Source organism: Neomonachus schauinslandi, chromosome 5 (genome assembly GCF_002201575.2).
Source record: "Neomonachus schauinslandi chromosome 5, ASM220157v2, whole genome shotgun sequence".
Taxonomy (NCBI): domain Eukaryota; kingdom Metazoa; phylum Chordata; class Mammalia; order Carnivora; family Phocidae; genus Neomonachus; species Neomonachus schauinslandi.
The window spans coordinates 102,863,359-102,875,543 of NC_058407.1; the positions used below are offsets into that span (position 1 = coordinate 102,863,359).

Here is a 12,185-nt window from a genome sequence, read left to right on the forward strand (position 1 = left end):
TGTGTGGGCGCGTGTGTGGGTGTGTGTGTTCACTGTGTGGGTGTGTGGGCACGTGTTCGCTGTGTGGGTGATTGGGCGCGTGTGGGCGCGTGTTCGCTGTGTGGGCGCGTGTGTGTGCGTGTTCGCTGTGTGGGTGAGTGGGCACGTGTGTGCGCGTGTTCGCTGTGTGGATGAGTGGACGCGTGTTCGCTGTGTGGATGTGTGGGCAGGTGTGTGGGTGCGTGTGTGCGCGTGTTCGCTGTGTGGTTGTGTGGGCGCGCGTGTGTGACGCCTCACCTGTGAGGGAACGGTGGGGATAGCAGTTTCTGACTTCACATCTCCCTCTTGGACCCTTCAGGTGCCACTCCCGGGAGAGCCAGATCGCCATGGTGTGTCAGGAGGAGGTCTCTCAGGCCGAGCCCTATGACGTGCGGATGAGCGAAGACACCGAGTACTGCAGCGAGCCCAGCCTGATCTCCACAGAGATGTGAGTGCTGCTGCCTCGGCCCGGGCCAGCCCATATGTAGGACAGGGTCTGGGGGTGAAGGGCAGCTTCCTGGAATCCCTCCTCTGGGCAGGACTTGGGGAAGGGGGGTCCCATGTCAGAAGAACACCTGCAAAGCATCTGTCACCTCATGCGGGAGATGGATGTATGCCCCCGCCCACACCCACACACACATACGCACACGTACACACATACACATCACTGTCCCTGGTTAGCTTGGCCTTTCCTCGTGATACGGTGCTTTCAGGAAGACTTCAAAACATTGTCTCATAAACTTTTTTTTACTGAAACCAACTGTCATAAATATATTTTATAATGAGACTCAGTACACACACACACACACACACATTGGCAAATAAATGTTCATGAAACTACTTATAATAAAGCCACCCAGCAGAGGGCACTGTTGGCAAACAGTGGCTGAGGTTTTTGTCAGTGCTGGAATTTTTTTAAGAGGTTTTTTAATATAACTACAAGTCTAGACCCATTAGAAGGTTGTGACATTTACTTAATTATGATCATCACTTTCTTTTATATTAATGTTTTATTGAAAAAGGTACATGAAAACCACCTATGTACACAGCCCCAGATGAACATAACAAACAAGTCTCCTCACACCTTCTTTCGTCTTACAAAAGCTTGACTTCTCTTGTCTTGCCCATTCCAGCCACAGTGTCCCAGTTAACTTGGTTCCTTTTCCTGCAGCCTCAAAATAAAATCAAACTCCTCTTGGGTCAGGGGCTGAATGGAGAGTATCTGGCAAGTGGAGAGAGCCCCATTTTTTAAGGGGCCTCCAGTGGCTTTGTGAGCTTGGAGATGGGTTTTGAGCTCAGGCACCAGGGTCATGAAGCACTTCATCTGAACAAACTGTACATCAACCTTGGACCATTTGGGGTTGTCTTCTTTGCTGGATGGGTCATAATGGGGATTATTTTTCTCAAACTGTGTGTGGTCTGGGGACGCCTACCTCACAAGCTTCACAGATCCTGCGATGCCTGGTTCTTCACAGTTGCTCTGGTAGAAGGCTTCTTTCTCCCGCTCCAGGGCCCCAGGGAAGTTCTGGGGCTGGGAGTTGTGAAGGCCATCCCAGCATGCTGTCTGCTTGGGCTGTGCTTTACGATCCCCAGGGCTGAACTTCACCTCTACACCTTTGTCTAGTTGGCTTTCTGGCTCTGACATCATCAGCCAGTAACTGCTTAGATTCTTCCCACCATTTTTAGAGGCTGAAACTTTTTGAGGGCTGGAGTTATCCCCTTGAGCTGATGCCCCCGCTGGTTTCTTAGTCTTGGTACGTCTTCTTACGAGGTCCTTACTGTCCGGCCCAGCAGGCTCAGCAGCCCCAGCCAGCCCCTTCCGCCGGCTAAGCATGGTTTCCCTCCAGGGGCTGAAGAGCAGAGGATTCTGAAATCAACCGAGACATATGAGAGGCAATTCTGTATCTGCCCCCAGAAAACACCCCCCAGGTGCCAGAAGGCCAAGGCCATGATCAGCACTTTAAAAGAAAGAACAGCATAATACAGAATAGCATAGGTTAGAATAAGACAATAGATAATAGTGTATCCAATGTCACAGAGGTATTATTTAGTGAAATATTTGTTTAATTGCCAATACATATATCCATGTACTGAGTCTCATAAAATGTATTTATGACTGTGGGTTGCATTCAAAAAGTTTAAGGTGCATTGTTTTAGAAGCTTTGCTAAAAGCACTTTATAATAAGGAAGGACCAGCTCCTCAGCCTTTTGATTTTTAGAGACTGCAAATTTTTACATGGCCAACATACCCTAGAAATCAGGAAAAGCATATGCTTCAATCCATTTTGGCTCTGGTGCTTGGTGCATCCAGGCACTCTGCTAGATCATGAATAAACCGGCCTCGGCACTCAAGGATATTTTTCAAACCAGTTAAGATCTCAGAAGAGGGAGATAACATGGAGATTTTCACTCACAGAGTAGTACAAGCAATGAAGGGGACAGACATTCAGAGGAGGTTGAGGTCAAGGTGACCATAACAGGCTCCTGGCACAAGATCAAATAGAAGCTGGGTCTTTAAGAGTGGGTACAATTTGGATAAGAAGAAAATACAATAGGGAAAGCTTACCATGTTGAAAATGAGAAGAAAGGTTTGGAGGTTTTTTGGTCAGAAATTTTCCTGCACATGTACCAAGGATCAAAGCCAGTATGCTAGGAGCAGGGACGGCCACACATTCTCTGCCCTCAAAGCATGTGGAGTTACATCAGGGACAGAGTCAGTGGTCTCATCTGTAAAGTGAAGGGGTTAGAAAGCACCTGTCTTCTTGGCCGGCAGGCTACTCCCCCTGGGGACTGTGAAATCAATTTAGTGGATTGCAACTGACATTGTTTAGTGACATAGAAAAGACTGAAGTAGAATAGAAACCACCAGAGGGCAATGCATGCAAAAAAGGTAAATATGGTTCAAGAAGTTGAGTTCGATTAGGTGTGTATATAAATGGGACAATGTACAGTCTATTTCTCATTGTGAGTCCCCATCCAAAAGACCTAGCAGCCAGGCCCCTTACAGCTATTCACTGACTGGCTGACTGGAGATTTGTCCATAGGCAGCTGCTTATGTGGCTTGATGATGAAGGGTGGGCAGGCCAGGGAGAAATTAGGGAGAGGGGGAGAAGTTTGGGCTGAAGTCGGGAGTGGTCAGGGTAACTAGCATCCACATATGTAAACAGAGGAGCCTAGGCTGTTCCTGGAAAGAATCTTGTGGGCCTAACATTTTTTGCCAACTTTCTCACCAACTTTGACTCAAGAGTGCTTCTACTGCCGAAAATCAGAAATGCGAGGCTTCTGAGCAGACAGGCTGTGGGTGAGGAGCCGGGAACATCCGTGATGTGGGAGAGCCAGGCCGAGCCTGGCTGGGGGGCGAGCTCCTGTCGCCCGCTCCCCGAACCTTTACCAAAGCACAAAGCAGGGGTTCCCTTTACTAAGGAAAAAAGCAAACTGCCTTCAGGGGGTGGCAGCTCTCCGTACGGGGTGGCGCTTCCCGGCTCACAGAATAAGCACTAGGAGTTCTCTGTTCCAGGCTCTCCTATCAGGATGATGAAAATCGGCAATTAACACCACCTGAGGAGGACAAGAGAGGCGTCCAGCAATCTCCAAAGAGGGGTTTCCTCCGCTCTGCCTCACTAGGTAAATACTCACCTCTCTCTCTCTTCAGATGTGGCGGGTCAGGCACTCGAGTGACTGGCTCAGACAGCCCCACGCAGGGGCTGGGCAGATTTCCGGAGCAATGAGACGGGATTCCAAGGCCAGGGCTTGCGGGGCTGGGATTTGGCCATATGCTACGTGTTATGAGAGGCGAACGGTAGGGAGGTGTTGACTCCGAGGCCACTCACACGGCTCCTTGCACCCCCCATGGTCTGAGGCTCACAGACCTGGGTCCCTTTTTCCTGTGCTGATCACAGTTCTTTGGCTGGCTTTGCAGGTCGAAGGGCCTCCTTCCACCTGGAATGTCTGAAGCGACAGAAGAATCAAGGGGGAGACGTCTCTCAGAAGACAGTTCTGCCCTTGCATCTGGTTCATCATCAGGTAGCCCAGACTTTAGGAGGCATCACTGGCCAGCACCCCGCAGGCTACACAACCCCCGTGCTTATGGCAAATCCCAAGACCCCACTCAGTCCTCCTGTCTTGGACCACTGATAGCTCTAGCCCCTGGCCCTACCAGCCCCACATGAGGGGGCTTGTCCATGCAAGTGAGAACCTTAACAAGGTCTGTCGTTTCCCCGGGGGGGTGGAGGGACACCTAGGAAATACTGGCGAACAGGAGCTCCTCACATGGTTCAGAAGGATTGGCAGCTCCAGTATTCTGCCTGACCTTCTTCCTACAGTGGCACAGATGTTCCCTCCACAGACATCGGCTTACACCACAGAGCACTCGGGCAGGCGTAATCATACCTAGAGTTGCAAGATACCTGGAGATCTAGCTGCACACAAACCCATCCCCCGAAATATAGAAATGATTAAAGAATCTGCCAGCAACATGATCAGGAGTAGAGACTGATGTCCAAGGAGAACAGGTTCAGAAGATTCGATAATTGAAATATCTTTTGGCATGGCTGACTCCAGCTGAGCCAGTGAAATCCAAGACACAGTATCCAACATGTTCTCAATATCTTAGAACTAATGGAAGCCTCAAAGAATCAAAGACCAGTCCCTTACCTCTAGGCAAATTAGAGCCCAAATTTCCCAAACTTTTTTCCTCTCTAAGTATATACTCCCTCGCCACAAGCCTATGCATTAAATGGGGTTTTTTTTAATACCCAAGGGCACTCATCTGCCAATCAAAGCTTATAATGTGCTTAAGATGGCCAGTGTGGCTCAGCTAAGTTGATACTATTTCAGCTCACAGTACTCACCGTTTTGCTTAGCCTGTGTGGCATTGCCAGCATACAGATGATTTCCATGGGGCTTTCTGGAATATTGAGCATAGCCTTACACTTCCCTCAGATCTCCAGGGAACCAGCGACCCCAGGCTGGGGACTGTCCAGAGCTGTGGGCAGAAGAGACTAGCAGGCTGATTGGGGGCAAGGGGACACTGTGTGTGCTATTTTTAAAGATTTCTAGAAGTCCATTTCACCCATGTGTTCTTACCATGCTACGGGAAAGAACCTATTCTTTATTTACACTTGCCCCTCCATGCCTTCCCACTGCCCCCCTAAACCCGGCTGCAGCGTTCCCTTCCCTCTGCCTCTCGGCTGGACTCTCCCACTGCACAGTGCCACTCTCCGTGGACACCAGCTCAGAGCGGGTCCTTGTGGTACTGACACGAGTGTCAGGCCCCAGCCTCAGGATTCTCAAGCATAATGGGGGCCAGAAGACACAACATGTAAATAGTTTAATCACAATACAGTGTAAGATTTGAACAACAGTAAAAAAAAAAATTTTTAATTAAAAAAACAAAAAACAGAAGATTTGAACAACAGTTCAGAGAAGACCTGAGCTAAGGATCAGCAGGACATGGTTCATGGCCTGATTAACTGTAAAAATTAAAACCAAGTACTGGTTCTGTCTAGATCTTTGTGGTGCACAGTATACTTCTTCACAGGCTTTATTTCACTTGGACCTCATGTCAACCCCACAAGATAGGGAGATAGAGGGCATTAGTGTCCTGGTTTTACAGATGATGAGGGCAGCATTCTTTCTAGACTACTGATGAGAAAACCAAAAGCCAGAGGATTCTCAGCTGCCCGGCGATAGGGCCGGTGATAAGAAGGGGATGCTCTTGATTCCACTCCGTCACAGCTTTCTGAACTTAGAGGAGAAAGCGAGCCCTTCAGACTGGCACGATCACAAAATCTATCTTAGGGTGGCAGAAGCTAACCCAGGGTCTCGATGAGGTTGGAGCCAGAGGGCTGACAGGCGTGGGCCCCAGGTGGGTGGGACTAGCTGGGAGCAGGAGCTGCTGAGAAAGCAGAGGTCCGTCTCTCCCAGTAACTCGAGCTCCTTGTGTGTCCACAGGCATTGGCAGTGGCTGGCCTGAACCCCCTCCTGCAGAGAAGCCATTCCCCCAGCACGTCCCCCAGGCCGTGCGCCACCCCCCCAGCCACACCGGGCAGCCGAGGCTGGCCCCCACAGCCGATCCCCACCCTGAAGCTGGAGGGCGCCGAGTCCAGTGAGAAACTCAACAGCAGCTTCCCGTCCATCCACTGCAGCTCCTGGTCAGGGGAGCCCACGCCCTGCGCTGGGGGCAGCAGTGCCATCCGGAGAGCCCGGCCGGTGTCCCTCACTGTGCCCAGCCAGGCTGGGGCCCGGGGCAGGCAGTTCCACGGCAGTGCCAGCAGTCTGGTGGAAGCGGTAAGTGACCCTGGGCCGCACGGCACGCGGGGGAGGGAAAGGCCGAGGGCAGCTCAGGGACTTTGCATGAGGAACTGAGACAGGAGTCCCTGGTCCTTTCCCAAGTAGAATGGATGTCAAGTCTCTTGGCCAGAAAGACCCGCACCCCCAGGGAGGAGGGCATGGTGTGCAGAGAACTGTGATCACACAAGACGCTAGAGGCTTCTGCTTGGGCAGGGCCTGCCACAGAGGGAGAAAGGACTGAGTAGCATATCCCTGCCGCAGGCCAGAGAACGCCCCCCAGGGCCCGGGGCTCACGGTACAGCTAGAGGGGAGCTCTGACTACGCCAGATGCAGGGGTGAGCCTAGGCTGTGTTTGCACACATAGAAAGTCAGGATCTGTGGAACTCGAGCCTGGGGTGCATTAGAATAACCTGGGGAGCTTTGGAAACCTAGGACACAGTAAATGGGTATTTTTTAAAGCCTTGCGATGATCCTAATGCACAGCCAGGGTTGAGAGTCACTATTCTAGAACAAGAGTGCTTCCAGGTCCTCTATCCTCTGCCCTGGCCAGAGCATCTAGTGCGACCCTGGCACCACATTTTAGGGGACTTTGACAAACTGGAACAAGCCCAAAAGGATACAGCAAGGGATTGGCGAGGTCCCTAGAAGCGATCTCATATGAGCACTGGTCAAGGGAGTTAGGGAAGCAAACCAAGAAAGGGGGTGGCTTAGGAGGCCACAAGGGGCATCTCCAACTGTAAGGTCCCTCATGTCCTGGGCAGGGGGTCTCGAATGCAGGACTGGAGCGACAGATCAAACTGACAGGCAGGCAGATTTCAGGTTACATGAAGAAGACCTTTCCAACAGAGCTTTCCCAAAATGAGGAGGGCTTTCCTATAAAGGAGTGAGCCCGCCGTCACTGGACATATGCAAGCAGAGACAACACCCATCCGGTCATCAGGCTGTCGTGCAAGAGGTGGAGAGTTAAACCAGATGACTTCTAAGGTCCCTCCTAGCTCCAAAACCCCTGTTCTTCACTTGGCCTTGGTTATCCCTCATTCAGTTGACAAATCCCAATTGAGTGCCGACCATGTGCAGGCACTGTTCTAGGTGTGGGGATACAGCCGAGAGACAGTTTCTGCTCTCAGGAGCCCATGTCGTGGTGAGGAGCATGGATGTAGCATGTCCCACAGGGTGGGAGCTCTGAAGAAAACTTAAGCAGGACAGGAAATAAAGAGTGATGGGAGCAGGGCAAACGGACCTGGGAGAAAGGCATTCAGGCTTCACTATTAATCCCCTGTCCTTGGCTCAGCAGCTGGTTTCCCCGAAGCCGGTCACTAAAGCAGCCGCTAGGAAGGAGGGAGCAGCCCTAAGACCGCCTGCTGGCCCTTTGGAGCTGGGGCGGAGGCAGGTGCAGACCTGGCGTTTTGCACACATCCTACGCCAGGATCCTCACCCCCACGAAGGCAGCCAGCCAGCAGTGGGCAAGGGGCACAAGTTTAACAGTTTCCCCAAAGAGAGTGAAGGTTTCTGGGCAAGAATAATAGGGGGGCATCTAGGGGTGCCAGGGAGGAGAAAAGACAGGGCAGGCCGGGTTCTGCCTGAGCCGCGGCACAGCAGCACCCCGCGGCCCCTCTGCGAGCCAAGTCTTCAGGTGTTCGACAACAGTTGTTGAGTATCCTAGCCAAAACAGCTCTCCTCCAGCCTGCACATCCCTGACGCCTTTGGGCAATGCTCCAGGTCAGCTCCTTTCTTGGGAGCACCCCTCCCACCACGCCCACGCGTGCGCGCGCGCGCGCACACACACACACACACACACACACACACTCACTTCCCGAAGTCACCAGGCCCAGGCCCCTTGCTCCAGCCCTAAAGGGAAGAGTTGACCTCCAGGAATAATGTTCCTCTTTGGTTCTTCTTCATGGCCCTCCCTCCCCACTTCAGGTCTTGATTTCAGAAGGACTGGGGCAGTTTGCTCAAGATCCCAAGTTTATCGAGGTCACAACCCAGGAGCTGGCTGATGCCTGTGACATGACCATAGAGGAGATGGAGAACGCCGCCGACAACATCCTCAGTGGGGGCGCCCAGCAGAGCCCCAACGGCACCCTACTACCTTTTGTTAACTGCAGGGACCCGGGGCAGGACAGAGCGGGGGGCCAAGAGGGCGAGAGCTGCACCACGGCTCGGGCGTGTCGGAGGAGCGAGGAGGAGCGCCAGGACAGCAGAGCCCACGCCGGCAGCCTGTAGTCGCTAGGGCTGGGGAGACGCTGGGTTTTTTATTTGTTTCAATGTTCCTAATGGGTTCGTTTCAGAAGTGCCTCACTGTTCTCGTGACCTGGAGTTAACCGGAACAGCGTCTTCATTCATTTCGTTGGGACAAGACGCAGAGTTGGGTGGTGTGCAGAATCTGTTTTCCGGGGGGAAGGAAGGCAGCAACCCCAGTTTGTGTTGTGTCCACAGAGGTAGAGTGGTGAGGAGGAGTGGAAGAATCAGGGAGGGAGAGCAAGAGAAGAGATGCCTGCCCTCACCTCCGGGCATGAAAGAGAACCTCAGCTTCCTGTGGTAGCCCTCACCAAAAGGACCCTATGTCAAACGGGTGTCTTTCAACTTTGCTTGTAAAAAAAAAAAAATCATTTTGCACATATTCTGTATGAGCCTCACTGTCTCCATAGAGCTGGGGCCCTGTGGATTTGCAGAAGGAAGCAGGGGTGTGACTGCAGCGAGGACCCAGCCCCGTCCCAGAGAGGGACGAGGTGCAGCCCGAGGCAGCAGGAGCTCGGGAGCAGAAGGGAGCGGAGGGCGAGGGCTGTGTGTGGCCCCCAAGGCCCAGGCTCCCCGCCGCGCCCCGCCCGTCTGCATCAGGACCAGCGTCCCTGCACGGGTCCACCGAGCTCCAGCCCAGCGGCTGGGCCTGCATCCAGGCAACGGGGCACTGGCACCGCCTGCCAGGGAAGGGGCAGCCGGCCCTTGACAAGACGAGGTGGTGCTGAGCTTCTTGTTGAGCGCTCTTTTGTTTTAGGGTTTGACATTTTTCTTGATAGCATGTTGCAGTTTTCGGGGGTTTTTTTGGTTTCTGTTTTATTTTAATTTTGTTTTCCCAGGGGGAGGGGAGGAAGAAGTGTTTACAAAGCTTTGTACACCCACCTTACTGTTTTCACTTTTGCAAATGTAAATCGGGTTTGGTTTTACTGTATTATTTAAACGGTTGTGGTTTTCTTTTTCTATGGTAGGTTCAATAGAGCCGCCGTAGGCAAGTTTTACCAGCCATTGTGTATGCTCAATAATTTGTTATAATTTCCGTAGGTAGTAACAAAAATTTTTTTGGTTTGGTTTTATAATTTAAAGGTAATGCACTTGATACGGTCTTGCACATATGGGTGATTGAGTTGGGTTCTTTTTAATGCGAGGTGTATTTGTGGGTGCCAGAGAAAGGAAGATTGGATGAGCGAGTCTCTGCGAGTATGTGTGTGTTCTCTGTGTGTGTGTGTGTGTGTGTGTGTGTGTGGTGGGCTGTCTGGGCACCTGTCGTCCATGTGTATGTACACCCACACAGTGCGCCCGTGCGTGAATGAGTGTGTAGCTCCCTCTTTCTGGTCTAACTGTGGGGAGATCTGAATCTGGGGCCATTTGAAAGCAAAAACAAACCACTGTCTCTGCTTCTGAAATGGGAATCAGTAACTCTTTGCATTTCCTGTCCCACAAGATATGCAAAAACAATGCAATAATATTCATTTTAAAAATATAATTGTGAGTTGTGTTGGCATTAAAACTGTATTTAAAAAAAACGCAGAGAAATTTAAGGGAAAAACTCAAGAAGGCGTTTTGCTTCGATATATTCCGTGTAATGTTTTATTGCATTGATAATGTTTCTGTTGAAGAAACTGTTATACTTGAATTCAGGTCAGTTTCAGTATTTTACAAATATTTTTTTAAAACTGAATTGCAATTGTGCCAAGCGAATATAATGAATTGAATTAAGTTTGTTTTTGAATTCCCTTCTTGTATATTTTGCTGCATGTAAGTAAATCATTTTGTATTTGGAGTGTGACAAGCTTTACCCTTGAACTCTGAAGTGCTTTTCTATATGTGGTTGGGGGAAAGGGAACGAATATTCTTTTAATTTGTACAATGAGCAAAGGTATCACCAGTGTAAATCATTATTCTGCGATCCACCAACAGGTTTGGACTTTACTGTTTTGCATATCTTGTGTTCGCTTCCGTTTCCCTCCATTTTTCCAAAACTATCTGATAAGTATACTTGTACTACATCTTGCTTTGAGAGACCAGGACATGTCTTAGTCCTGTCTTCCCTCTACCCATTCTGCTCCAGTTCTCTGATTTGGACTTTGTCTAGGGGCAGTCCTGCACCAGAAGCATCAGCATCCCCCACGGAAGAGGTGGCTGGCTTTTCTGTTCACTTCCACAAACTTTCCTCAGTGGTCTCCTCAGGAAAGCGTACGCTGACTGAGAGGCTGGAGCTAGAGTCGGGCTGCCTGGAGGCCAGGGAATCCTCCCTCTGGCAACTGCTCTACCCAAATTCAGACAGCAGGGCCCAGAGAACAGCAACCAGGTAAAATCTTTGTCCATCCAAAAGTCAGCTCTGTCTTACTTCATCTTTTCCTCACTCAGGAGCAGGATTTCCTCCAGACCTACCCTAGTGTGTGTGGCAGCCATGGAGGGGACCAGGACCAGGCAGGACACGTCAGGAGGTCACAGTGATAGTGGAACCGGAGACTCTGTGGGAGCGTCTCTTATGCGCAGTTTCGTCTGCCTAGAGCATCATCCTATCGGTGCTGTTTCCTTCAAATAGATTTCAACAATGATGGTTGAAAAGGAGGTGATTTGGGGAAAACAGGACCCAAACATCCAGGATTTACCCAGTGAATGTCTTCCAGTCCCAGTGCACTCTCAGCCCTTATGTGAGCAACCTAGAAATTAAAGTCGGGGAAAGTCAATTCCCCAGTGAAGACAAGTCTCACTTTCAAGGACTGATCCATGAAAAAGTGGAGAAACGTGCCGGATACTCCCAGGTTAACTTACAGTCTAGAAGCAGAAGGGTTTCTTCCTGTTTCTCCAAGCCCAACCCATCCAAATTTTTTTGGCTCCTTTTCAGTGCCATGAAGCCCTTCTAGAAATTATGGTTAGGTGTCGTCCTTTGTCTGGTTTCCCAAGATAGCTACCATTGTGCTGCTAAGATACTAGTTATGGTGGAGAGGGGAGCCCTTTTGGATTGATATCTGGTTTTTGCTGTATATTTGGTCCCTGGATAGAAATTTAGAATCTTAATTGACCACACACACATACACAAACACACACCCACGCCCAACACATGCACTCACTCAACCTTCATGCTGCTTTCTTTTTTCCTTTTGGACTTGTCTTCTGCATCACCAAATCCCGTTGGCCAGTGGCATGGGCTACAGGCTGGGCTCATGCCAACTCCCCCTAGAGCCCTGCCTAAGTGTGGCCCCTGGCCCTTCACCACTCACACCTACAGGGTCCCTTCTTCTTTCTAGTCAGCTCTGTCAGAAGACCGGCTAGGCTTGCACCCTGCAAGAACAATGGCAGCAGTGACAAGAGCACCTGGCGCTGTGCTGCTGGGAAGGAAAGGAGTTTCAGATGGGAGTTCCCTGTGTAGGGCAATGGGTCTTTCTGGCCTGACCTCATGATCGACTGGTATAGGACTGACATAGGACACCTGTCATCATGCAGACTGGTAAAATCAACCATGAAATCATGAACCTCCTCCGCAGTGTATTAAGTGATATCTACCCTCCACCTAGAGCAGAACTGTGCCCATGACCATTAAATCTTCTGAGAACCCTTGAGTGGCAGCAGAAAGCTGTCAATGGCTGAGGACCAACGGGACTTGAAGAAGTGCCGTGTAAGTTCTGGGG

General features: G+C 50.7%; 1 protein-coding gene and 1 pseudogene across 12 annotated transcripts in view; one reads left to right on the forward strand and one right to left on the reverse strand.

Annotated features, from left to right (window-relative positions):
• The window catches only part of CACNA1C (calcium voltage-gated channel subunit alpha1 C), a 643,199-nt gene extending 634,120 nt beyond the window's left edge, over nt 1-9,079 (forward strand). For all 12 annotated transcript variants that reach the window (XM_021690729.1, XM_021690726.2, XM_021690718.2 and 9 more), the window contains 5 exons: nt 338-466; nt 3,536-3,642; nt 3,938-4,041; nt 5,971-6,306; nt 8,233-9,079. In XM_021690729.1, the coding sequence (XP_021546404.1) occupies nt 338-466; nt 3,536-3,642; nt 3,938-4,041; nt 5,971-6,306; nt 8,233-8,535 (979 nt within the window). In that variant the 3' untranslated portion in view covers nt 8,536-9,079. The remainder of the gene's footprint in view (nt 1-337; nt 467-3,535; nt 3,643-3,937; nt 4,042-5,970; nt 6,307-8,232) is intronic.
• LOC110581022 lies at nt 1,166-1,852 on the reverse strand (annotated as a pseudogene).
• Nucleotides 9,080-12,185: the final 3,106 nt, after the last annotated feature.